The sequence below is a fragment of the Centropristis striata genome, chromosome 10, assembly GCF_030273125.1.
Source record: "Centropristis striata isolate RG_2023a ecotype Rhode Island chromosome 10, C.striata_1.0, whole genome shotgun sequence".
NCBI classification, from domain to species: Eukaryota; Metazoa; Chordata; class Actinopteri; order Perciformes; family Serranidae; genus Centropristis; species Centropristis striata.
Genome location: NC_081526.1, coordinates 36,099,042 through 36,126,014, shown reverse-complemented (window position 1 = coordinate 36,126,014; position 26,973 = coordinate 36,099,042). Strand labels below are relative to the sequence as shown.

Here is a 26,973-nt window from a genome sequence, read left to right as displayed (position 1 = left end):
CCCATGTACACACGCTTTTTAATTAAGGCGGCAGCCAAAAAACAGGCAAGGAAAACCCTGTTACTTGACACTAAAAATGTCACTGCAGGTGTGTGTGTGTGTGTGTGTGTGTGTGTGGCAAACAACCACCCACCCCCCACAACAAGCTTACTCAACTTAAAGTCTGACAAACGTTACTCACAAAACGTCAAGAAATGAAGTATTCAGACACTTTTCTTGATTAACAGAAAAAATATAGAAGACTTTATGTGACGTTAGCAAGAAAAGAAGGCTGCTGGTGCTATAGCACTGCTAAATTTAACCACACTGTTATGTGATTAACTTTAACGTTTAAAATTGCCAATAATACACACATGCTTAATCAATCAAATCAAATCAAAATTACTTTTTTCATCCCCAAGGGGAAATTCAGTTATTCTGGTAGAATCTCTTGAAGAATGAGACATCCTGATGGCTGTAGGAGCGAAGGATCTTTTGAATCTCTCCGTCCTGCGAAAGAGGCAGCTCTGCCCTCTATTTGTAGAGAGCGTCTGTGTTTAGGGACCAGTCCAACTTATTATCCAGGTATACACCTAGGTACTTTTAACTTGGCACCACCTCGATGTCCACCCCACAGGTATTCACTGGCAGAAGAGGGGGCTTGAGCCTGTTGAACCTCTATGATCATTTCCTTCGTCTTTGAGGTGTTCAGTAGGAGATAGTTCTTGTGACTCCAGTCACTGAAGGCTTTTATCAGATCCCTATATTCAGATTCCTGTCCATTCCTGATACACGCCACAATAGCAGTTTCGTCAGAGTACTTCTGGATGTGGCAGGACTCAGAGTTGTATTTGAAGTCCCCTGTGTACAGTGTGAACAGGAATGGACCCAGAACAGTGCCTTGTGGAGCCCCTGTGCTGCTCATTAATGTCCCAGAAACACAGTTCCCCAACCTGACATACTGTGGTCTTCCTGTCAGGTAATCTGTGATCCAGGAGATAAAGGAAAGCTCCACTCCCATCTCTGTGAGCTTGTTTTTGAGCGTGTCTAACAGTGATTCTGGTAGAAATAATAGAAAAAAGCATGAAGTGTCATACAGCTGGTCCGTATGAGGGATATATTGTTAAAGTGCAGGCGACCAGGTTACTCAAAAGAATTAAGCTTTAAGTTAACATGTTGTCAAAATGTAAAGCACAACAAATTAAATACATCTTAGAATAGAGGCATACAGACACTTCAGTCTTAACACATTAGCCATCTGCATTAATACAATTTAAACCAGTGAATAACATTATGTAAGTTGATCTATATATATTCAACAATACAAATAAAAATGTCATTACTTGTAAATGGGGTTCAGGTTTGGGAATCAGATTCATGACAGTAAGGTAAAATAGAGGGAAAAGTCTCAATGCAAGTTGTGAGTTGACATAGTCGAAAAAATCAGTGTTAATACATCAAATCATTTTGGATGGAGACAGCAACTTCTTGAGGTGTTTGAAGATTTCTTTCACCTTTAGTCCATATACAACTGGATTAAAGAGAGGATAATACAAAAACGCTTGCAATGTCATTATGAAGTGTAAATCAGATCCCATATCCAATTGAACTATAAGAACATCATATAGACACAAAGAGGAAAAACTGATTAAAATGATCAGGTGGGGTGTACAGGTCTGTGCAGCTTTTTTCCTGACATTTCTGTTACTTCGATAGGATATTATAAGTATTCTGGTATACGTAAAAAGTATGAAGAGTATAGGTAAAACTGCCACATTAAACAGAGTAAACAAGTCAACAAAGACCCTAGCACTTGAAATCACACAGAAGAGAGCATGATATGAATTGTTACAAAAAATTGCTTTTAAATTCAAATGACAGAGTTTCATATTTGAACTCATAATTATTGAGACTGCAATTTCACAAGCAGGCAGAAGCCAAGCTATAGCCAAGATAATACTCACAGTGTTTTTAGTCATGATTGTGGTATATTGCAGAGGTTTGCATATAGAAACATACCTGTCATAGGCCATGGCTGCCAACAGCAAGAAATCTGAAGCACTAACAGAGTAATAAAGAAAACATTGAAGGAGACAGGCTGAATATGATATGATCTGTTTTTCAGATAAAATGTCAATTAGCAACTTTGGGTAGACAGTAGTGCTGGTAATAGCAGAGTTCAGGAGCAAAGCTGCAATAAAAATGTACATTGGCTCATGGAGGTTCCTGTGTATCCAGATAAGGTACACAATGATAGCATTAAAGCTGAATGACAGAATATATACTGCCAACATAACTAAAAAGATTAAATACCTGTATATGCCCATTTCTGCATATCCATAAAGAGTTATATATGTTACATTAAATTCATGATCCATGATAAATGTTACAAATTAAACTATTGATTAATAAGACAGTGGGTATAACAAGCATACATGCTTCAATAGAGAACAGAAGTCTTACTATGAACATTGCATTTACATGGACCATGACCATGATTTTCTCATTCACTAACATATACCTGACCTTCACCTCACGTGTTCATCGTCAGATATCAGAAAATGAACTATTTGAGTCAGAAGAAATATTTAATAACATTTGTTCACCCTCCATGGATCTCATTAACTCTTTCACTAAGAGTTATCATGTAAACAACTTCATCAAACTCTGGAGGCCTGAACCCAGAGGTCTTAAACTTTGTTTGCAGGGAGTTTGTCCTCTTAACTTTTTTGTGCTTTCTTAAACAACAGTTTTCATCACAGTGCATTTAGAGCTTTTTCAGGGTTGGTGGGAGGCCCCCGATCATTGGCCTGCTTTAACAACAGTACAACACACTTACATACTCTTGGTTAATTCCAATTTAGGCATACAGTGCACAACTTCATAAAAATACAGTTTGAAGTCGTACAAGCGATGATAAACAGACTGACACACTACTATGTTGTTCAACAATGTCCAGGTCCTCCTAGGGGACCCTGAGGCGTTCCCAGGCCAGGCGAGAGATATAATCCCTCCAGCATGTTTTAGGATCCTTACCAGACACCCAAACCACTTCAGCTGGCTCCTTTCAAAGTGAAGGAGCAGTGGCTCTACTCCGAGCTCCCTCCAGATGTCTGAGCTCCTCACCTTATCTCTAAGGCTGAGCCCAACCATACTACGGAGGAAACTAATTTCAGCCGATTGTATCCGTGATCTCGTTCTGTCGGTCACTACCCAAAGCTCATGACCATTGGTGCGGGCTGGAACATAAGTGCACCAGTAAATGAAGAGCTTTGCCTTCAGTGTCAGCTCCTTCTTCACCACGACGGTCGGGTACATGGCCCGCATTACTGCTGACGCTGCACTAGACCACAGTCCATCTCACGCTCCGTTCTACCCTCACTCGTGAACAAGACCCCCGAGATACTTGAACTCTTGAGGAAGTATCTCTCTCCCCACCTCAAGGGGGCAATTCACCATTTTCCGGAAGAGAACCATGGCATCAGACTTGGAGTTGCTGACTCTCATCCCAACTGCTTCGCACTCAGCTGCAAACCGCCCCAATGAGTGCTGGAGGTCCCGGTCTGATGAAGCCGAAAGAACCACATCCTCCGCAACTCTAAGGTCACCAAACCGGATCCCTTCCTCCCCCTGGCTGCGCCTTGAGATCCTGTCCGTGAAGCCCACAAACAGAATCAGAGACAAGGGACAGCACTGAGGCCAACACCCACTGGGAACATGTTTGACATTGTGGCGGTTATGTGGACACAGCTCCCACTTTGGTTATATAGGGACCGTATAGCTCGTAGCAACGAGCCCAGTACTCCATATTCCCGCAGTGACCCCCACAAGACCCCCTGAGGGACACGGTCGTAGGCCTTCTCCAAGTCTACAAAACACATGTAGAGTGGATGAGCAGACTCCCATGACCTCTCCAGAAGTGTTGCAAGGGTGAAGAGCTGGTCCGCTGTTCCACGGCCAGGATGAAAGCTGCATTGTTCCTCCTGAATCTGAATTTCGACAATCGGCCAGAGCCCCCTTTCTTGCACCCTAGAGTAGACTTTCCAGGGGAAGCTGAGTAGTGTGATTCCATGGTAATTGGAACACACCTACGGTCCTCCTTTTTAACAATGGGAACCACCACCCCGGTGTACCACTCCACTGGCACTGTCCCAGACCTACAAGCGACACTAAAGAGGCGCGTCAACCATGACAGCCCAACAGTGTCCAGAGCCTTCAGCATCTCAGTGCAAACCTCATCCAACCCTGGCGCCTTGCCGCCAGGCAGCTTCTTAACTATCTCAGCGACTTCTGCCAGGGATACTGATGAGTCTTCCCCTGAGTCTTCAGACTCAGAGTACTTTTGAGTACCTCAAAGTGGTCTTTGCTCTCCCCCGCTGAACACAGTTTGAGCCAAGCCCTGCTTTCCCTTCCTTAGTCACCCGACGGTTGCGTGAACAATTGAGGCCATGAACATAGCTCACTCCATGTCCCAAACCTCACCGGGCAAAAACAGTTGAAGATCCTGCAGACAGGGGCCTCTGCTAGATGTTCCCAGTTCACCCTAAATACAAGTTGAGGTTTGCCAGGTCTGTCCAGCAGCCTCCCCCGCCACCTGATCCAATTCACCACCAGGTGGTGATCAGTTGACAGCTCTGCACCTCTCTTTTACCAAGTGTCCAAAACATTATGATTGTCACAGTCAGCCCCTCGTCCGCCTACTCCAGTCTCCAGCTTTCCCACCTGGTGGTGGCCCTGCCCCTAATCACACACCTGTGTCTCATCACGTCATTGAGTCTGTATTTAAACCCTTGGTGTCTCTTTCCCCAGTGTTACCACCTGGTCTAACTGGGGATTTCCACCGGGTGCGGAACGGCCGTGGAACGGTATCGATTCGTCTGACACATGGGAGGACATGCTGTATTTATCAAAGCTTGGTCGCCGTGCTTAGACACCGGGCCGGTTCCGAGTGAAACTGGAGAGACACAACCCGAGACCGGATGTGCACGAAATGCGCATCGCTATGACGCACTGTTGAAAATAATGCCAGCAAAATACGCTACATCTGAACGGCCCCCATGTACACACGCTTTTTAATTAAGGCGGCAGCCAAAAAACAGGCAAGGAAAACCCAGTTACTTGACATTAAAAATGTCACTGCAGGTGTGTGTGTGTGGCAAACACCCACCCACCCCCCACAACAAGCTTACTCAACTTAAAGTCTGATACACTTTACTCACAAAACATCAAGAAATGAAATATTCAGACACTTTTCTTGATTAACAGAAAAAATATAGAGGACTTTATGTGACGTTAGCAAGAAAAGACGGCTGCTGGTGTTATAGCACTGCTATATTTAACCACACTGTTATGTGATTAACTTTAACGTTTAAAATGGCCAATAATACACACATGCTTAATCAATCAAATCAAATCAAAATTAATTTTTTCATCCCCAAGGGGAAATTCAGTTATTCTGGTAGAATCTCTTGAAGAATGAGACATCCTGATGGCTGTAGGAGCGAAGGATCTTTTGAATCTCTCCGTCCTGCGAAAGAGGCAGCTCTGCCCTCTATTTGTAGAGAGCGTCTGTGTTTAGGGACCAGTCCAACTTATTATCCAGGTATACACCTAGGTACTTTTAACTTGGCACCACCTCGATGTCCACCCAACAGGTATTCACTGGCAGAAGAGGGGGCTTGAGCCTGTGGAACCTCTATGATCATTTCCTTAGTCTTTGAGGTGTTCAGAAGGAGATAGTTCTTGTGACTCCAGTCACTGAAGGCTTTTATCAGATCCCTATATTCAGATTCCTGTCCATTCCTGATACACGCCACAATAGCAGTTTCGTCAGAGTACTTCTGGATGTGGCAGGACTCAGAGTTGTATTTGAAGTCCCCTGTGTACAGTGTGAACAGGAATGGACCCAGAACAGTGCCTTGTGGAGCCCCTGTGCTGCTCATTAATGTCCCTGAAACATAGTTCCCGAACCTGACATACTGTGGTCTTCCTGTCAGGTCATCTGTGATCCAGGAGATAAAGGAAAGCTCCACTCCAATCTCTGTGAGCTTGTTTTTGAGCATGTTGGGTTGGATGGTCTTGAATGCGCTTTTAATTAAACATTTTTTAATTTTCTTAGATTTTTTGTTTGACCTTTTTTTCAGTTTCTCATTTTATTTAAGTGGTGGAATGATCTTAAATTCTGTTTGGTCTTATGGCCTTATATTTAAGTTTGGTCTCGATTTACTTACTTCTGCATGTATACAAATGGTCTGAGGTGCACGTGCTGTGATTTGGTTTCAAAAACTTTTGTGTTTTTTGTGCAATTGTATGGCTAACACTTGTGTTGCCTGCTGAGAAACTTGAATCTAGTGTCTCAGCCATCCGTCCTCTGAATGCCCTAGGTCTCTAGTTTGTGGTTGTAAAGTTTCATGAGGCTGTGATTGTCCTAGAGGTCACAGCAGCTCATTTTATACACTGAGCTCAAGTTTCACTGATTAACATCATCACACATTCAAAATTGGGCTCATTGAATCCACAAGAGTCTCAGCATTCCAGTCAGACCCGATTTATGCAGCTCAAAGACTGTTTAGGGACCCCAGGATAGACAAATATTCACATACCATATAAGAATATAAAATAACACATTTTAATGCATGAGAAAAACTGCTTCAATTATCTATTCTATATGAATGGAAATGTGCTTATCCTTGACCTCTAATAAAGTTGGTTATTGTTGCTAATGTGTTGATGATTGTTTTCATGCAGGGTTGCTTGTAAACTCTGACCTCTGTAATCAGTGCTACACTGTATATCCCGATTTTTCATATTGAACCTTTTAAACAAAATGATCACACTATGGCTAAATTGCAGTGATTGACTACAGCTGACAATTAACAAAGACATGAATAACTGCAGCATACTGAGTCATCATTACATTGTTCAAACTGAAAGTACTCTTCACTGTTTCCATGATGAATCATAAATAGAATATTACAGCATGAACAAAAACCCTTATATTAAAGACAATTCAGATCAGAACGTAATGTTCTATGTAGTAGTATAGAAAGAATGACTGTGCTGTAATATCAGTAACACTCACAGTTACATCACTTTTAATACATCAGATCAGTTTGGCTTGACAAAACAACCTCTTTATGTGTTTAGAGATTTCTTTCATTTTTAGTCCATATATGATTGGATAAAACAGAGGATAATACAGAAACGCTTGGAAAGTCATAATGAAATGTATATTCGATCCCATTTGACTAATAATTACATCATATGCACACAAACAGGAAAATAGACTTAAAACTATCACATGGGGTAAACAGGTTTGTGAAGCTTTAGTTCTAACTTCTCTACTGCTTCGATAAGATATTGTAAGTATTCTGATATATGTAAAATATATAAAAAACAAAGGGAAAAGTGCCATGCTTAACAGAGAAAACACATCAAACATAGCTCGTACTCTTGAAGTCACACAGTGGAGAGTGTAAACTAAATTGTTACAAAAAATTGCATTCAAAGTTAAATGGCAGAGTTTTGAATCAGCACTCAGTATAACTGGAACTGCAAGTTCACAAAAAGGTACAAGCCAAGCTAGAAGCAGAATTAAAGTCACAGTGTATTTCCTCATGATTGTGGTATATTGCAAAGGTTTGCAAATAGAAACATACCTGTCATAGGCCATGGCTGACAACAGAAAGAAATCTGAAGCACTAAGGGAGTAAAATACAAACAACTGAAGGAGACAGGCTGAATATGAAATTATATGTTTTTTAGCTAAAATGTTATATAACAAATTTGGGTACATAGCAGTATTGTAAACAATAGAGTTCATTAGCAAAGCTGCAATGAAAATGTACATTGGCTCATGTAGGTTCCTGTGTATACAAATAAGGTACACAATGGTGACACTGAAGCACATTGCGAGAATATACACTGTAAACATAATAAAAAAATAGAAAAACCTGTATGTGCCCATTTCCACATATCCATAAAGAGTTATATAAGTCACATTTAAGTCATCATCCATGAGGAATGTCACAAATTAAACCATCAATGCATATGACAGTTCGAATATGTGTAGAACAAGCACAAATTGTTAAACTAAGAAAATATTTTTTACAATGAATAATGGGTTAACATAGAGAATGTATTTTATTTTGTCTCTTACTTACAGATACCTGACCTTCAAGTGCACTTTGTGTGTGCTCAACTTCAGAGATCAGTCGGTCGTGAACTATTTTAGTTGGACAAAATGCTTTATGACATTTGTTCACCCTCCATGGATCTCATTAACTTTTCTGTCAAGAGTTGTCATGTGAACAACTTTATCAAACTCTGGAGGCTTTAACCCTTGGTGTTTAACATGTCTCAACCCGCAGCGTCAAAAAGATGTAGGGAAAGAGTATGTCCCAAAATAAAAGTATAAATTAATGAAAGTATACCTCTCCATGGGGGAACTAAAAATAAATGTATTGAAATAAGGTAAGGGTTCAAAAGTAGTTTAGGTGGTTATCAGAAGTATTAAAAATGATTATAAATAATTACTTATTATATTAAATTGTATGATTTTATTCACTTCAAGTCACCACTGTAAAACAGAGAAAAGAGCCAATTCACCCAAATCAGTCTCATAAAGGTACTCAACTATTAATTTCTGACTAAAAATGTACAATCAAATTACTGTATTCATATTTAATAATGGCTAGGAGAATTAGGAGTTCTTCTCATAGAAGAGGTTGGCATCTCACTCATACATGTACAACATTAAAAGGATAACATGTGTATTACAAGAAGGTATTTATATTTTAAAAAGCAGCAAAACAAAACACAATGTCAAAACTAAACAGGCAATTATTCATTATTTACAATGTGTGTGTGTGTGTGTGTGTGTGAGAGAGAGAGTCAAGATGGCCTGGAGTTCAGACTAAGGATTGTAAAATCCAAAATGGCGGCGGGGAGAAAGGCTTTTGTCTTGGAACACAAAGGACCATGTCAGATTTTAAGCTATGTGTCTGTTACAAAAGCCAATTTAAAGTATACTTTGTGTGAATTCATGTGACATAGGAAATTAAAGGTAGTAAAGAAGAAGTCCTTATACAACCATTTGAACAGATACCCCAAAAATAATACTTACAACACACATTAACCTAACTCATCGATTACAGGTTGAAATCTTGTGCTTAATCTTTTGCTTGGTTCTAAGTTATGTAACCCAGTAATTCCACAAAGTCTTTAGATGGGAAGGTAGGGCTGGAATCCTTTTGATGAAAATGGCAGGGAATGGCTGGAAGAATTGGTTCCTTGTTGGGTACAATTCTTTGCTATGTTTCCAAGAGTATTTACTGTTGGCTCCAAAATCTTGATGTAGGTTTCTTTGTGGCTATATCCCAGATAGGGATATATCCCAGATAGGGATATAGCCACAGAGAGTCAGATTTCTCCAACTGTTTTCTAAGGACAGACCCATGCCTGTGCTTTGTGGCCTTTGTGCCGACTGGAGGCCGGGTTCAGACCTGTGTCCTCCCGGTGTTGGGGTTTCACTATGTGCTTATAACAAAGGCTGGGCCTACATTGAATTTTTCAGACCTTACTTTTGGGACTATGTGTCTAAAGGAAAGCCTGACCCCCGCCCTTTCTAACAAAGAAAGGCCACGAGGACCTGGCCCACCGTTGAGAGACCATTCGGGCAACCTGAGCACAGGGACCTCAGCTCAGGCCCCATTAGTCGAGACCAGAGAGATCCGGTGATGTCACTGTGGCTTTAAAAGCCAGAGCGGCACAGAAACTCACTCTCTTCAGTACGACTTCCAGTTGTTAAAAGAAGATCCACGGCCACCGACCACTTTAATAGATAACAGTTTTCTTAACTCGCGGGACGAGCAAAGTCTGTTGCTATTATTTCAAATAGCCATTACTGCGTTATTAAACACAGTTGGATCCAAGTAACTTGTGGGAGCAAGTTACTTCTACACTTGTGTTGCCTGCTGAGAAACTTGAATCTAGTGTCTCAGCCATCCGTCCTCTGAATGCCCTAGGTCTCTAGTTTGTGGTTGTAAAGTTTCATGACGCTGTGATTATCCTAGAGGTCACAGCAGCTCATTTTATACACTGAGCTCAAGTTTCACTGATCAACATCATCACACATGAACAAAATTGGGCTCATTGAATCCACAAGAGTCTCAGCATTCCAGTCAGACCCGATTTATGCAGCTCACAGACTGTTTAGGGACCCCAGAATAGACAAATATTCACATACAATATAAGAATACAAAATAACACATTTTAATGCATGAGAAAAACTGCTTCAATTATTATCTATTATCTATGAATGGAAATGTGCTTATCCTTGACCTCTAATAAAGTTGATTATTGTTGCTAATGTGTTGAAGATTGTTTTCATGCAGGGTTGCTTGTCAACTCTGGCCTCTGTCATCAGTGCTACACTGTATATCCCTATTTTTCATATTGAACCTTTTAAACAAAATGATCACACTATGGCTAAATTTCAGTGATTGACTACAGCTGACAATTAACAAAGACATGGATAACTGCAGCATACTGAGTCATCATTACATTGTTCAAACTGAAAGTACCCTTCAGTGTTTCCATGATGCATACAGCATGAACAAAAACCCTTATATTAAAGACAATTCAGATCAGAACATAATGTTCTATGTAGTAGTATAGAAAGAATGACTGTGCTGTAATATCAGTAACACTCACAGTTACATCACTTTTACTACATCAGATCAGTTTGGCTTGACAAAACAACCTCTTTATGTGTTTAGAGATTTCTTTCATTTTTAGTCCATATATGATTGGATAAAACAGAGGATAATACAAAAATGCTTGGAAAGTCATAATGAAATGTATATTCAATCCCATTTGACTAATCATTACATCATATGCGCACAAACAGGAAAATAGACTTAAAACTATCACATGGGGTAAACAGGTTTGTGAAGCTTTAGTTCTAACTTCTCTACTGCTTCGATAAGATATCGTAAGTATTCTTATATATGTAAAATATATAAAAAACAAAGGGAAAAGTGCCATGCTTAATAGAGAAAACACACCAAACATAGCTCGTACTCTTGAAGGCACACAGTGGAGAGTGTAAACTAAATTGTTACAAAAAATTGCATTCAAAGTTAAATGGCAGAGTTTTGAATCAGCACTCAGTATAACTGGAACTGCAAGTTCACAAAAAGGCACAAGCCAAGCTAGAAGCAGAATTAAAGTCACAGTGTATTTTCTCATGATTGTGGTATATTGCAAAGGTTTGCATATAGAAACATACCTGTCATAGGCCATGGCTGACAACAGAAAGAAATCTGAAGCACTTAGGGAGTAAAATACAAACAACTGAAAGAGACAGGCTGAATATGAAATTATATGTTTTTCAGATAAAATATTGATTAACAAATTTGGGTACATAGCAGTATTGTAAACAATAGAGTTAATTAGCAAAGCTGCAATGAAAATGTACATTGGCTCATGTAGGTTCCTGTGTATACAAATAAGGTACACAATGGTGACACTGAAGCACATTGCGAGAATATACACTGTAAACATAATAAAAAAATAGAAATACCTGTATTTGCCCATTTCCACATATCCATAAAGAGTTATATAAGTCACATTTAAGTCATCATCCATGAGGAATGTCACAAATTAAACCATCAATGCATATGACAGTTCGAATATGTGTAGAACAAGCACAAATTGTTAAACTAAGAAAATAATTTTTACTATGAATAATGGGTTAACATAGAGAATGTATTTTATTTTGTCTCTTACTTACAGATACCTGACCTTCAAGTGCACTTTGTGTATGCTCAACTTCAGAGATCAGTTGTGTCGTGAACTATTTTAGTTGGACAAAATGCTTTATGACATTTGTTCACCCTCCATGGATCTCATTAACTTTTCTGTCAAGAGTTGTCATGTGAACAACTTTATCAAACTCTGGAGGCTTTAACCCTTGCTGTTTAACATGTCTCAACCCGCAGCGTCAAAAAGATGTAGGGAAAGAGTATGTCCCAAAATAAATGTATAAATTAATGAAAGTATACCTCTCCATGGGGGAACTAAAAATAAATGTATTAAAATAAGGTAAGGGTTCAAAAGTAGTTTAGGTGGTTATCAGAAGTATTAAAAATGATTATAAATAATTACTTATTATATTAAATTTTATGATTTTATTCACTTCAAGTCACCACTGTAAAACAGAGAAAAGAGCCAATTCACCCAAATCAGTCTCATAAAGGTACTCAACTATTAATTTCTGACTAAAAATGTACTTAGTAATTACAATCAAATTACTGTGTTCATATTTAATAATGGCTAGGAGAATTAGGAGTTCTTCTCATAGAAGAGGTTGGCATCTCACTCATACATGTACAACATTAAAAGGACAACATGTGTATTACAAGAAGGTATTTATTTTTTAAAAAGCAGCAAAACAAAACACAATGTCAAAACTAAACAGGCAATTATTTATTATTTACAGTGTGTGTGTGTGTGTGTGTGTGTGTGTGTGTGTGTGTGTGAGAGAGAGAGTCAAGATGGCCTGGAGTTCAGACTAAGGATTGTAAAATCCAAAATGGCGGCAGGGAGAAAGGCTTTTGTCTTGGAACACAAAGGACCATGTCAGATTTTAAGCTATGTGTCTGTTACAAAAGCCAATTTAAAGTATACTTTGTGTGAATTCATGTGACATAGGAAATTAAAGTTAGTAAAGAAGAAATCCTTATACAACCATTTGAACAGATACCCCAAAAATAATACTTAAAACACACATTAACCTAAATCATCGATTACAGGTTGAAATCTTGTGCTTAATCTTTTGCTTGGTTCTAAATTATGTAACCCAGTAATTCCACAAAGTCTTTAGATGGGAAGGTAGGGCTGGAATCCTTTTGATGAAAATGGCAGGGAATGGCTGGAAGAATTGGTTCCTTGTTGGGTACAATTCTTTGCTATGTTTCCAAGAGTATTTACTGTTGGCTCCAAAATCTTGATGTAGGTTTCTTTGTGGCTATATCCCAGATAGGGATATAGCCACAGAGAGTCAGATTTCTCCAACTGTTTTCTAAGAACAGACCCATGCCTGTGCTTTGTGGCCTTTGTGCCGACTGGAGGCCGGGTTCAGACCTGTGTCCTCCCGGTGTTGGGGTTTCACTATGTGCTTATAACAAAGGCTGGGCCTACATGGAATTTTTCAGACCTTACTTTTGGGCCTACGTGTCTAAAGGAAAGCCTGACCCCCGCCCTTTCTAACAAAGAAAGGCCACGAGGACCTGGCCCACCGTTGAGTGACCATTCGGGCAACTTGAGCACAGGGACCTCAGCTCAGGCCCCATTAGTCGAGACCAGAGAGATCTGGTGATGTCACTGTGGCTTTAAAAGCCAGAGCGGCACAGAAACTCACTCTCTTCAGTACGACTTCCAGTTGTTAAAAGAAGATCCACGGCCACCGACCACTTTAATAGATAACAGTTTTCTTAACTCGCGGGACGAGCAAAGTCTGTTGCTATTATTTCAAATAGCCATTACTGCGTTATTAAACACAGTTGGATCCAAGTAACTTGTGGGAGCAAGTTACTTCTACACTTGTGTTGCCTGCTGAGAAACTTGAATCTAGTGTCTCAGCCATCCGTCCTCTGAATGCCCTAGGTCCCTAGTTTGTGGTTGTAAAGTTTCATGACGCTGTGATTATCCTAGAGGTCACAGCAGCTCATTTTATACACTGAGCTCAAGTTTCACTGGTCAACATCATCACACATGAACAAAATTGGGCTCATTGAATCCACAAGAGTCTCAGCATTCCAGTCAGACCCGATTTATGCAGCTCACAGACTGTTTAGGGACCCCAGAATAGACAAATATTCACATACAATATAAGAATACAAAATAACACATTTTAATGCATGAGAAAAACTGCTTCAATTATTATCTATTATCTATGAATGGAAATGTGCTTATCCTTGACCCCTAATAAAGTTGGTTATTGTTGCTAATGTGTTGAAGATTGTTTTCATGCAGGGTTGCTTGTCAACTCTGACCTCTGTAATCAGTGCTACACTGTATATCCCGATTTTTCATATTGAACCTTTTAAACAAAATGATCACACTATGGCTAAATTGCAGTGATTGACTACAGCTGACAATTAACAAAGACATGAATAACTGCAGCATACTGAGCCATCATTACATTGTTCAAACTGAAAGTATCCTTCAGTGTTTCCATGATGCATACAGCATGAACAAAAACCCTAATATTTAAGACAATTCAGATCAGAACATAATGTTCTATGTAGTAGTATAGAAAGAATGACTGTGCTGTAATATCAGTAACACTCACAGTTACATAACTTTTAATACATCAGATCAGTTTGGCTTGACAAAACAACCTCTTTATGTGTTTAGAGATTTCTTTCATTTTTAGTCCATATATGATTGGATAAAACAGAGGATAATACAAAAATGCTTGGAAAGTCATAATGAAATGTATATTCGATCCCATTTGACTAATAATTACATCATATGCACACAAACAGGAAAATAGACTTAAAACTATCACATGGGGTAAACAGGTTTGTGAAGCTTTAGTTCTAACTTCTCTACTGCTTCGATAAGATATCGTAAGTATTCTGATATATGTAAAGTATATAAAAAACAAAGGGAAAAGTGCCATACTTAACAGAGCAAACACATCAAACATAGCTTGTACTCTTGAAGTCACACAATGGAGAGTGTAAACTAAATTGTTACAAAAAATTGCATTCAAAGTTAAATGGCAGAGTTTTGAATCAGCACTTAGTATAACTGTGACTACAAGTTCACAAAAAGGCACAAGCCAAGCTAGAAGCAGAATTAAAGTCACAGTGTATTTCCTCATGATTGTGGTATATTGCAAAGGTTTGCAAATAGAAACATACCTGTCATAGGCCATGGCTGACAACAGAAAGAAATCTGAAGCACTAAGGGAGTAAAATACAAACAACTGAAGGAGACAGGCTGAATATGAAATTATATGTTTTTTAGCTAAAATGTTATATAACAAATTTGGGTACATAGCAGTATTGTAAACAATAGAGTTCATTAGCAAAGCTGCAATGAAAATGTACATTGGCTCATGTAGGTTCCTGTGTATACAAATAAGGTACACAATGGTGACACTGAAGCACATTGCGAGAATATACACTGTAAACATAATAAAAAAATAGAAAAACCTGTATGTGCCCATTTCCACATATCCATAAAGAGTTATATAAGTCACATTTAAGTCATCATCCATGAGGAATGTCACAAATTAAACCATCAATGCATATGACAGTTCTAATATGTGTAGAACAAGCACAAATTGTTAAACTGAGAAAATAATTTTTACTATGAATAATGGGTTAACATAGAGAATGTATTTTATTTTGTCTCTTACTTACAGATACCTGACCTTCAAGTGCACTTTGTGTGTGCTCAACTTCAGAGATCAGTTGTGTCGTGAACTATTTTAGTTGGACAAAATGCTTTATGACATTTGTTCACCCTCCATGGATCTCATTAACTTTTCTGTCAAGAGTTGTCATGTGAACAACTTTATCAAACTCTGGAGGCTTTAACCCTTGCTGTTTAACATGTCTCAACCCGCAGCGTCAAAAAGATGTAGGGAAAGAGTATGTCCCAAAATAAATGTATAAATTAATGAATGTATACCTCTCCATGGGGGAACTAAAAATAAATGTATTAAAATAAGGTAAGGGTTCAAAAGTAGTTTAGGTGGTTATCAGAAGTATTAAAAATGATTATAAATAATTATTATATTAAATTGTATGATTTTATTCACTTCAAGTCACCACTGTAAAACAGAGAAAAGAGCCAATTCACCTAAATCAGTCTCATAAAGGTACTCAACTATCAATTTCTGACTAAAAATGTACTTAGTAATTACAATCAAATTACTGTATTCATATTTAATAATGGTTGGGAGAATTAGGAGTTCTTCTCATAGAAAAGGTTGGCATCTCACTCATACATGTACAACATCAAAAGGACAACATGCGTATTACAAGAAGGTTTTTATTTTTTAAAAAGCAGAGAAACAAAACACAATGTCAAAACTAAACAGGCAATTATTTATTATTTACAATGTGTGTGAGTGTGAGAGAGAGAGTCAAGATGGCCTGGAGTTCAGACTAAGGATTGTAAAATCCAAAATGGCGGCGGGGAGAAAGGCTTTTGTCTTGGAACACAAAGGACCATGTCAGATTTTAAGCTATGTGTCTGTTACAAAATTGTGCCAATTTGTTGTGCTGTTACAAAACTGTTGCCAATTTAAAGTATACTTTGTGTGAATTCATGTGACATAGGAAATTAAAGTTAGTAAAGAAGAAATCCTTATACAACCACTTGAACAGATACCCCAAAAATACTTAAAACACACATTAACCTAAATCATCGATTACAGGTTGAAATCTTGTGCTTAATCTTTTGCTTGGTTCTAAGTTATGTAACCCAGTAATTCCACAAAGTCTATAGATGGGAAGGTAAAGCTGGAATCCTTTTGATGAAAATGGCAGGGAATGGCTGGAAGAATTGGTTACTGGCACACCACACATTTACATTCACATCCACTTTTGCACACCGCTGTAAAAGTGTATACGTACTCAAGGTACGCATCACCTGGGTGGAGGTAGTTCAGTACCACAACGCCGTGCAGCCGAAGCGTGTAGTACACCCTCCTCTGAGACTGCTTGAGCCTATCAGCCATTTTGGCTCTTGTTACTGTCTCCTCCCCTTTTCTCCCTTGAGACCTCCCCGAGCCTGTCACCGGCTGTGACGTCATTCTCAGGAATACGTCCGCCATCTTGGCTCTGCCATCTCGCTCCTCCTCCTCTCTCTCTCTCCCTCTCTCTCTCTCTCTGTCACAGATACACACACACACACACACACACAATCAGAGTGCTTGAAGCTTGAAGCCTGGTTTTGCTGTTTGTAACCATTTTATAGATGTGATTCGTAGTTTAGAATACAAAGAAGTTAATTGATTTAACCTTTCAATGTTCCTATTATAATTATTAATATTTTAGGATATTGATATTTTTATAGTGAGCACCCCTTTTATGAGACTATCTTTCAGTTTGGTTATTGGTCCCTGTTCACAGGGTGGTGCCCCTATATTAATAACTGATTATTAATAATTTAATTAACATTAATAATTATATTACTGTTACATTTTTATTATTAAGTATTAATTTGAATATTTAATATTTGCCAATATCAAACTTGCTCCTGCCATTCCCAACACCAGTAAACCAAGATAAGATTCCAATTACACAGGATTTGCTGTTAAAAAAATCCAAGATGCCTGGAGACTCTGCAAGGCAGGGGCGTCAAGCTTAGGCCTGACTGCATACCATAACTTGCACATTCTCAGATGATGTTGAGGAGACTGGACTGAAACGTCATTGGAGTTGTCAAGTGGGCCCCTACTTTCACCAACGTTTCGCTGACTGTACCCACGACATCTCCAGTAGGTTCAGCAGTGAATTTTGGCGTCCCAGAACCACCCCCCTCTGTATTAGCCCAGCCTCCTTATTTGGGAGACCAGGTAAGGTCTTTCCTTTTTAGCCATAGCCACTGGCTGCTCCACTCTGCCACTCTTGACAATTCCTTAATTGTTTGACGGAGAGCTTGCCCATTGATGCCCAGGTTCCTCATCAGCTTAACAGTAGAGGTTGCGATGATCCTTTCCAGTGATGGCTTTGGCTGGATGGGCTCTGTACATTCTTCTACCTCAGTTACCTGCTTGACTCGCATTCTTCAAGGGGGTTGATGTCCTGCAAACTTTGGTGAGAATCTGGTTGCTGGACTTCATTCGACTTATTTGAATGACTTCTAAGGAAGTAGTTATCAATGCGACGTCCCTTTTGCCCTTTCTTCAAGCATCCCTTCTTTCCTTGATGTATTTTAAGGCCCTGTGCAGATGTTTCCCTCTTCCAGCCACAAGGACAGACCGGCAGCATCTTCTCAGAGGCTGATATAATGCAAGTTTTTCTCTTAGTCTTTTCCGTTCCACGGTCAATGGCCGTGTTATCAATCCGTGAGTCATCTTGCGCCCCCGCTCTCGCAGACTCTAGGGGTATTATTCCTTTTTTCATGTTTGTAGCGGGTTATGGGTGTCTCCAAAATACATTGGATCCTGCCAACATGGGTTGCCAACCCAGGCCTGCCCCTGTTGGGGTCTATTTCCTCCTGTCTGTCCAGCAGTCACATGGTCTTTCACTTGCTGTCAGAAGAGAGAGAGTGAGGAAGTGGATGAGGAGGACTTTTATATTTCTGTTAGACTTCCTGTAGTGGCAGAGGTTCTGTAGCCAATGAGGTTCACATAACTCGTGTATATGCTTGTCCACACCTGGAGTTTGGACAGAGGTGAGGGGGTTGAGGATTTGGCATTTGTGATCCCTTTGTTTGGAGAAAAAAGAAGACTTTCAATGTTGCGATGGAGACATCTGCCTTCTCCATGAAAACTAGTTCAAATCCACAACTTAATAAAATCCTGTCTATGACTTACGTGGTTTCTACACATGTGTAGACCACACCATGTAAATTTCAAACAGATTAGAAGATCTTTGTCACATGGTAACACAGTAGGTGGCTTTATGACTGTTACTCAATATGGGTGTGCAGAAGTCTTGAAGCCTGGGCTCTTAATCTACATAGTTCAATCTGTCCGAAAACTCATATGCAAAGATACAACGGCTTCCTGTGTAAAGATGCAAACATGCGTTCGACTTTAACACAAAAGTTTGCATTTTATTAGCGTTAACCTCTTGAGGTTGTCTTGACCAAAAATGAGTTGGATTTGTTGAATCCTCTATGAGGAGTTTTGAAAAGTTTCATACCTGAAACTTGGCTAAAATGACATGTCAACATAAACGTTTGAGCAAAATTACTTAAATTGCAAAGCAATTTTTGAGTCCTCAGAGGGTTTAACCAACCAAATTTGACATGAATCCAACAAACCCTGTCCCCGACCCACTGACTCCATCATTGAGCTGATACCCACTGTTTTGGAGATGAAACACTTTGAAGCAGATTTAAAAAATTGATTGTGCTCACCGATCCCTCCTTTTAATCATTTTCTTTGTTTATGTCATAGGTGGACGGTGCTGCAGTGACACTATATATGCAGAAATACAAATTAATTAACCATGGATTTGTATAAATGTGATTGGCCTCCTCACCAGATGATATAATGTGTTTTCGCAAATGTTTTTAGATCAATTAGCTCGTTTACCCTCTAAAATGGCGTGGTCTTAATTAGTGAAAATCCTCTAAGTGAACTTTATCTTCCCACATTAGCAATAATTTCTCAGCCCAAGCTCTTTAAAAAGACAGGCAAAAATAGCAATTTGCACTCCAGCAGCAACTGAGTTGCATAGATTTTCTGATATTTAAGATGACACAATTGATACACAATGCAAGATATTTGCCTTATAAACCTTTAGTTTATTCAGTTCTAATTTAGCCATCCTATAGGCCTCTTTTTGGGCGCCACACAGGAATGACACAATCTTATAGCTGCAGGAACGCTTTAACAATCAATCTGGAATAATATTTCAGTGTCTTATTCCTGAACCCCTACTCTTATTTATGATTGTTGCTTATTGTTATTGTTTTTTCTTGTCCAGGCTTGCCTACGTTGGCCTCTGTAATTAACTCCTCTGTAAATTATTTTATTTTTCAACCTTACGAAACAAACAGTCACACTAATGGGAGAAACATTGGGAAGGGCCATTCAACAGGAGACACCCCAACACCCCATCATCCTCATAACAGAATTATATTCACATTCGGTAAATAAACCTGCCATTCAAACCTTGTCAGAAGATTTCAGATCTTAAGATCTCATCTGAGAATAAAATCAAAGGCAGATGAGAGAATTTCCCGGTTTGTTCAAGTACACATGGCTCAAAGTCACAGCTTGTAGTGAAAAATAATGATTTTCTTCTTCAATTCTGAATGTGCAGGAGTGAAAAAGCAGCAAACAATGATGACAGAGAAACATTCTGGACACAGGAATTTTCGCACATAAGTCTTAACACATTTGCCAACCGCATTAATACATATTAGATCACTTAATATCAATATGTAACCATATTAATATACCCAAAGTCAATACAAGTTGTGATAACTGGACATTGTTGAAGAAATCAGTGTTAATATATCAAATGATTTTTGCTGGAGACAACAACCCCTTCAGGTGTTTAAAGATTTCTTTCACCTTAAGTCCGTATACAACTGGATTAAAGAGAGGATAATAACAAAATGCTTGTAATGTGTTTATGAAATGTGCCTCAGATTCCACATCCACTTCAATTATTGTGACATGATATAAACTCATGCAGGAGAAACTAACCAAGATTATCAGGTGGGGTAAACAGGTCTGTGCAGCTTTCATCCTGACATTTCTGCTGCTTCTGTAGCATATTATAAATATTCTGGTATATGTAAATAGTATGAAGAGTATAGGAAAAACTACCATATTCATGATATTACACATATCAACAATTGATCTTGCCATTGAAGTCACACAGTACAGACTGTAATATGTATTGTTACAATAAATTGCTTTTAAAGTGAAATTACAGAGTTTCATGTTTGAACTCAGTATTGTTGGGACTGCAACTTCACATAGAGGCAGAAGCCAAGCTATAGCCAAGATCATACCCACAGTGTTTTGAGTCATTATTGTCGTATATTGCAGAGGTTTGCATATAGAAACATACCTGTCATAGGCCATGGCTGACAACAACAAGAAATCTGAAGCACTAAACGAGTAATGGACATAACATTGAAGGAGACAGGCTGAATATGATATGACCTGTTTTTCAGATAAAATGTCAATTAACAACTTTGGGTACACATTAGTGCTGGTAATAGCAGAGTTCAGGAGCAAAGCTGCAATAAAAATGTACATTGGCTCATGGAGGTCCCTGTGTATCCAGATAAGGTACACAATGATAGCATTAAAGCTAAATGAGAGAATATATACTGCCAACATAACCAAAAAGATTACATACCTGTATATCCCCATGTCTGCATATCCATAAAGAGTTATATATGTTACATTAAATTCATGATCCATGATAAATGTCACAAATTAAACCATTAATTCTTAAGACGGTTAGAATATTGAATAACAAGCACACATGCCTCAACAGGGAACAGAAGTCTTCATAAGAACATTGCATTAACATAGAGCAACAGATACCTGACCATCACCAGCACCTGATGTGTTCATCTTCAGAGATCAGAAAATGAACCATTTGAGTCAGAAGAAATATTTAATAACATTTGTTCACCCTCCATGGATCTCATTAACTCTTCCTCCAAAAGTTGTTATCATGTGAACAAACTGGAGGCCTGAACACAGAGGTCTTAATGATGATGAAAAGTTTTCATCACATTGCAGTTAGAGCTGTTTCAGGGTTGGTGGGAGGCCCTGATCATTGGCCTGCATGTGCTTTGACAACAGTAAAACACAACTAGAAAATTTCCTCTGGGGAAATTCTGAAAGGGCCACGGGGGCTACTGCTGGTGTGTGTACACTATAACGAGGTTCTTCAGACATTTCACACGATGCCCTTTTACCTCAAAATGTGTGTGTGTTTGTGAGTGTGTGTGGTGTGAAACGTGTATCTGGAGTGTGCGCGGTTATGCGCGCATTTGTTTGTGTGTGTAGCGAAAATCGCATAAAGTTACCTGTGTGTGCGCGCACGCGTGTATTTGAAGAATGTGTATGCATGTGTGAGGAGTGTGCGCGCTTATGCACGTGTGTGTGTGTGTGTATCTAACTGTAATCACATCAAAGATCAAAGGCAATCAACAGAATTAACTGCCACCTGACAGTGACAGCAACAAGAGGTGGACAGACTGGAATTTCTGGCCTCGAACAGAAAGCATTTATGGCAAAACCATAATACCTATCATTGTTCCGACTTCACTTTGAGCGTCCTGAGTTCTTCCTGAACGTGTACATATGTTTGTTTTTTTAAGAAAAATGAAAAAAATAGCTTTGTTAGAGCGATCTAAAAAAACTGTTACATCTCCCTTTTTCAGAAATCTTTCTGCGTTTTTAATATGGGAGCCAATGAGGCTGTTGGTGTGTGTTGGTGGATCATCTGTGCGTCCTACACCCAAACTATAACTCTGACAGCTTTACCAGAGGATTGTGAGTGAGAAGACCAATTTCCTTCGTTTCTATGTATAAATTATTTCTGTAGAGTGGAATTTGCGGCCTGGAGCGCAGATTTCAAATTTATTTTTTGACAATTTTTTCTCTCCCTCTACACTCTGGCGATGATGTCACACACTGTGACACGAACATTCCGTGCAATACACACCCATTGGTCCCTACAGCTATTGCTGTATGGGACCAGTGCTTGGTGCGGTTGCCCCGTGGCCCTAATTACATGCTCTCAGTCGATTATAACTTAGATAATGTTGTTCACATAATTGTAGTGACTCCTGTTGTGCACTCTATGCCTAACTCTGAAGGCTTGAAATGATAGGAATTGCTGAGACTTTGATCCTTACAAACACTTATTTAAATAGAATAAATCCATCCATATACGAAATTGACTACATTAAATTGATTAGATACAAACACAGACAAGCAGAACCGAAATGGAAAAAAGACACACTTCCAATCTCAGCCTGGAGAGGTCTGGAGATTTTAAAATGTTTTTGATATATCACCCTCTTGCTCAAGGACTTTTTAAAATTGGTTTTGCATTCGCGCAAAACTACTGATGAGCAACTTAAGTGGAAAATGAAATCCAAAATACTGAAATATTTAACTGCCAAACCTTCAATCATTAGTGTTTTCAGTCCCCAAACCTTTACAGAGTTTTGTTAAAAGACGGGGTGATATAGCACTAAATCGTGCCTTGGGAAATCAGAGTTTATATTTCCAATCAACAATAAAGTTTAAAGGTTTTAGCATGAAACATGTTTTCTTTGTCACAGTTTTCAATTGAATATTTGTCAAAAATGTCTTTTATGGGCCGGTCAGAATCAAAAAGTCTAGGACGTTTTTTATTTCTAGTCCATCCCTGTCAGACAACGAAAGTAGAGTAGAACTGAACATTTACTGTTGTTTCTCAGAGTTACAGACATTACATATTGACTTCTGTGTTTGTAACGCATCACTCCATTCTGCATACTACGCACAACATACTATGTCAGACGTGTCACACCATCTGTGCACATGCCACTAATTTCCTACTTTCCAATATTGATCATTTAAGGCATCTTGTTCCAATTCATATGTCATCTTCTGCCAGCTTTCCTAATGAAAGCCTTATAAATATCTGTTTTCTGACTCCCATAGACTTCCTGGTAAATTATTTGATTCCTCAGCAGAGTGTGGATATAATTGCATTGTAATGAAATAGCAACATTCTTTATTTATTTTATTTTTATGTTCCTCATCATACATTAAAAAATATTTTGTTAAAAACAAACTTGCCATTCAGCCTTGTCAAAAGGCGTCTGACAAGAAAACAAAGGCATATGCAAAATACACAATATTTCCTTCCCTATATGTTCAGGCACACATGGTCAGGTCACAACTACAAGTATGTTGTTAAAATAGTTACATTTTTCTGAGTCAGAAGGGGAAAGAAAACAGCTGTTAATAGCAAATATTATTGTGATTCAAAATAACTAACTTTTAAGTAAATGTTACAAATTACAATGTGGGAAATGAGATAAAATAAGGGAGACATATTTCTGAATCAAGCATGTACACACTTTAGTCTTAACACATTAGCCGTCTGCATTATTACAATGAATAAAGATGATTTTGAACATTTTTCTTGACTATACCCAGTGCCAACAATACAAAAAATGAATTCCATTACTTGTAAACATGGTTCAGGTTATTGATTTAGATTAATTAAAGTAAAATACAGAAAAAATATGTGATGGCTTGATATAGTTGAATAAATCAGTGTTAATACATCAAATCATTTTGGCTGGAGACAAAAACTTTTTCAGGTGTTTGAAGATTTCTTTGACTTTTAGTCCGTATACAACTGGATTAAAGAGAGGATAATACAAAAACGCTTGTAATGTCATTATGAAATGTATATCAGATTCCACGTCTAGCATCACTATAATGACATCATAAAGGCACAAAGCAGAAAAACTGATCAAAACTATTAGATGGGGTGTACAGGTCTGTGCAGCTTTTTTCTTGACATTTCTGCTACTTCGATAGGATACTATCAGTATTCTGGTATATGTAAAAAGTATGAAGACTATAGGTAAAACTACCATATTCATGATATTACACATATCAACAATTGATCTTACGATTGAAGTCACACAGAAGAGAGTGTAATATGTATTGTTACAAAAAATTGCTTTTAAAGTGAAATTACAGAGTTTCATGTTAGAACTCAGTATTGTTGGGACTGCAATTTCACAAGCAGGCAGAAGCCAAGCTATAGCCAAGATAATACTCACAGTGTTTTTAGTCATGATTGTGGTATATTGCAGAGGTTTGCATATAGAAACATACCTGTCATAGGCCATGGCTGCCAACAGCAAGAAATCTGAAGCACTAACAGAGTAATAAACAAAGCATTGAAGGAGACAGGCTGAATATGATATGATCTGTTTTTCAGATAAAATGTCAATTAACAACTTTGGGTAGACAGTAGTGCTGGTAATAGCAGAGTTCAGGAGCAAAGCTGCAATGAAAATGAACATTGGCTCATGGAGTTCTCTGTGTATCCAGATAAGGTACACAATGGTAGCATTAAAGCTGAATGAGAGAATATATACTGCCAACATAACTAAAAAGATCAAATACCTGTATATGCCCATTTCTGCATATCCATAAAGAGTTATATATGTCACATTTGATTCATGATCCATGATAAATGTGACACATTAAAACATTGATAAGTAAGACGGACATTAGATTTTATAACAAGCATACATGCTTCAACAGAGAACAGAAGTCTTAGTATGAACATTGCATTAACCTGACCTTCACCTGTACCTGATGTGTTCATCTTCAGATATCAGAACATGAACCATTTGAGTTGAAATAAATATATAATAACATTTGTTCACCCTCCATGGATCTCATTAACAAAAGTTGTTATCATGTTAATAACTTCACCAGACTCAGGAGGCCTGAACTCAAAGGTATTAAACTATGTTTGCAGGCAGTTTGTCCTCTTAAATGATTACAACGAAGCAAAAATTATTCACCACCGATTAAGTTATTTTTTTTCCTGCTGAGAAAAATAAAAATACCAGCGCACAGTGTCATTGTTTTATACAAACCAAACTTGGTCTTAAACTTTGTTTGCATTGGTCTTTTTTTTCTGAACTTTTTTGTACCTTCCTATACTCATCCAGTAAAATCATGTTACAATGGTACAACAGACAGTCTAAAGAGGTAATAAGCAGTAGCCTATTCTATTCTATTCTATTCTATCCTGGCAGGTGCTAGTGAATTTAGACCAAAAGACCAACACCTAGGTTTCTACAAAAAAGGGATCAGGTATGTCCTGTCATCGACTCCTGAAAGGTATTTTCGTTCAAGTAGGTTTCATGCTGTTTTGTGGCCATAAGGGCTAATTGTAGACTTGTGTTAATAAGGAAGTGATGAGGCGCTTGCTAGTCGCCGTTTGGCTAATTCGCCGTTTGGCTAATTCGCTTGAGTGACTCGAAGGGGCAGGCTCTTCTGCTGGTTCTTAAGAAGTGAGGTAACAAACATTTTGTCAGAACAAGCACTGTGTTGTATGTTAGAGACAGAGATGGGTCAGTAAGGTTTTGTGGTATTTTTGTTCGAGTTTGTCTAGGTTTCATGCTGTTTTGTGGCCATAAGGGCTAATTGTACCCTTAATAAGGAAGTGACAAGGTGCTTGCTAGTTGCCGATTAGCTAATTTGCTTGAGTGACGTGAAGGGGCGGGTCCAGCAGTGAACCATGACGGTTACAATGACGGTTACATCTCCAGCCAAACTCATTGTTGTCATCATATACCGACTGCCAACTTGACAACTGCGTTGTAGAACTTGACATGCTAATCTCGGCCCTCCCTGATGAGGAAACACCACTGATTGTCATGGGAGACATGAATATCCACACTGAGAGAGCCCAAGCTTCTGACTTCCTGTCTCTTTGTCATCCTTTGACCTTAAACAGGTCGCCACCCTTCCTACTCACAAAGCGGGCAATACACTTGATCTGGTCTTGACTCGCAAATGCTCCACTGCATACTTGATGGTCACCCCCCCTACACCCTTCTGACCACTTCTTTATTCAGTTCACGGTCTCTCTGCTGGAGGACACTCCTAGTTCCTTCAAAATGGGTCTCTTTTCATCAAAACCTTTGGGCCCTTACGTCAACCCAGCTCTCAAAGGTCTTGACCAGCCTGCCTCCTCCCAAGGGATTTTCATCACTTGGTGTTAATGAGGCCACAGACACTTTTTGTACCTCTCTTGCCTCATCTCTTAACAATCATCTGTCCTCTAACATCCAAACCCTGTCCTTGGCTCACTGAAGTCATCAGAGAACATAGGGCTGGGCTCAGAGCGGCAGAGAGAAAATGGCGCAAATCCACGAACACCTCTGACCTCAGCAACTACCAACATCTCCTAACTTCTCTCACCTCTAAAATCAGCTAAAACCACGTACATCAGGACAAGAACTCACTCCTCTATCCGCCACCCCCGCCTCCCTCTGCTCTGCTAACTCCTGACATGTTTGCCTCCTTTTTTAAGGAAAAAGTTGCTGCCATCAGTAACCACTTCTCTCAGCCTGACCAGCGACAGCTGCTGCTACCACCTAACTGGGCTTCTCTCACCTCTCTCCACCCTCTGACCGAGGAGGAGGTCTTGAAACTTCTGCTGGATTCTCGACCAACCACCTGTCCACTGGATCCAAAACCATCCAATCTCCTTCAAACCATTT

General features: G+C 38.9%; 6 protein-coding genes across 6 annotated transcripts; all 6 read right to left on the bottom strand.

Annotated features, from left to right (window-relative positions):
• Positions 1–1,436: 1,436 nt before the first annotated feature.
• Positions 1,437–2,357, bottom strand: LOC131978970 (olfactory receptor 6N2-like). Its single transcript, XM_059342821.1, has one exon. It carries the CDS (start codon positions 2,355–2,357, stop codon positions 1,437–1,439), a length of 921 nt encoding a protein of 306 aa, XP_059198804.1.
• A 4,724-nt stretch (positions 2,358–7,081) lies between these two features.
• On the bottom strand, positions 7,082–7,996 carry LOC131978978 (olfactory receptor 6N2-like). The gene has a single exon (XM_059342829.1). The coding sequence runs from the start codon at positions 7,994–7,996 to the stop codon at positions 7,082–7,084; it is 915 nt and encodes a 304-aa protein (XP_059198812.1).
• A 2,717-nt stretch (positions 7,997–10,713) lies between these two features.
• On the bottom strand, positions 10,714–11,628 carry LOC131978976 (olfactory receptor 4D6-like). Its single transcript, XM_059342826.1, has one exon. It carries the CDS (start codon positions 11,626–11,628, stop codon positions 10,714–10,716), a length of 915 nt encoding a protein of 304 aa, XP_059198809.1.
• A 2,728-nt stretch (positions 11,629–14,356) lies between these two features.
• LOC131978977 (olfactory receptor 6N2-like) lies at positions 14,357–15,271 on the bottom strand. Its single transcript, XM_059342828.1, has one exon. The coding sequence runs from the start codon at positions 15,269–15,271 to the stop codon at positions 14,357–14,359; it is 915 nt and encodes a 304-aa protein (XP_059198811.1).
• A 4,929-nt stretch (positions 15,272–20,200) lies between these two features.
• LOC131978974 (olfactory receptor 6N2-like) lies at positions 20,201–21,121 on the bottom strand. Its single transcript, XM_059342824.1, has one exon. The coding sequence runs from the start codon at positions 21,119–21,121 to the stop codon at positions 20,201–20,203; it is 921 nt and encodes a 306-aa protein (XP_059198807.1).
• A 2,879-nt stretch (positions 21,122–24,000) lies between these two features.
• LOC131978972 (olfactory receptor 6N2-like) lies at positions 24,001–24,921 on the bottom strand. The gene has a single exon (XM_059342823.1). The coding sequence runs from the start codon at positions 24,919–24,921 to the stop codon at positions 24,001–24,003; it is 921 nt and encodes a 306-aa protein (XP_059198806.1).
• Between the last annotated feature and the right edge of the window lie 2,052 nt (positions 24,922–26,973).

Coding starts and splice junctions, on each gene's coding strand:
- LOC131978977 (XM_059342828.1), bottom strand. CDS start 15,271: ATGGATGATGACTTAAATGTGACTTATATAACTCTTTATGGATATGTG.
- LOC131978970 (XM_059342821.1), bottom strand. CDS start 2,357: ATGGATCATGAATTTAATGTAACATATATAACTCTTTATGGATATGCA.
- LOC131978972 (XM_059342823.1), bottom strand. CDS start 24,921: ATGGATCATGAATCAAATGTGACATATATAACTCTTTATGGATATGCA.
- LOC131978978 (XM_059342829.1), bottom strand. CDS start 7,996: ATGGATGATGACTTAAATGTGACTTATATAACTCTTTATGGATATGTG.
- LOC131978976 (XM_059342826.1), bottom strand. CDS start 11,628: ATGGATGATGACTTAAATGTGACTTATATAACTCTTTATGGATATGTG.
- LOC131978974 (XM_059342824.1), bottom strand. CDS start 21,121: ATGGATCATGAATTTAATGTAACATATATAACTCTTTATGGATATGCA.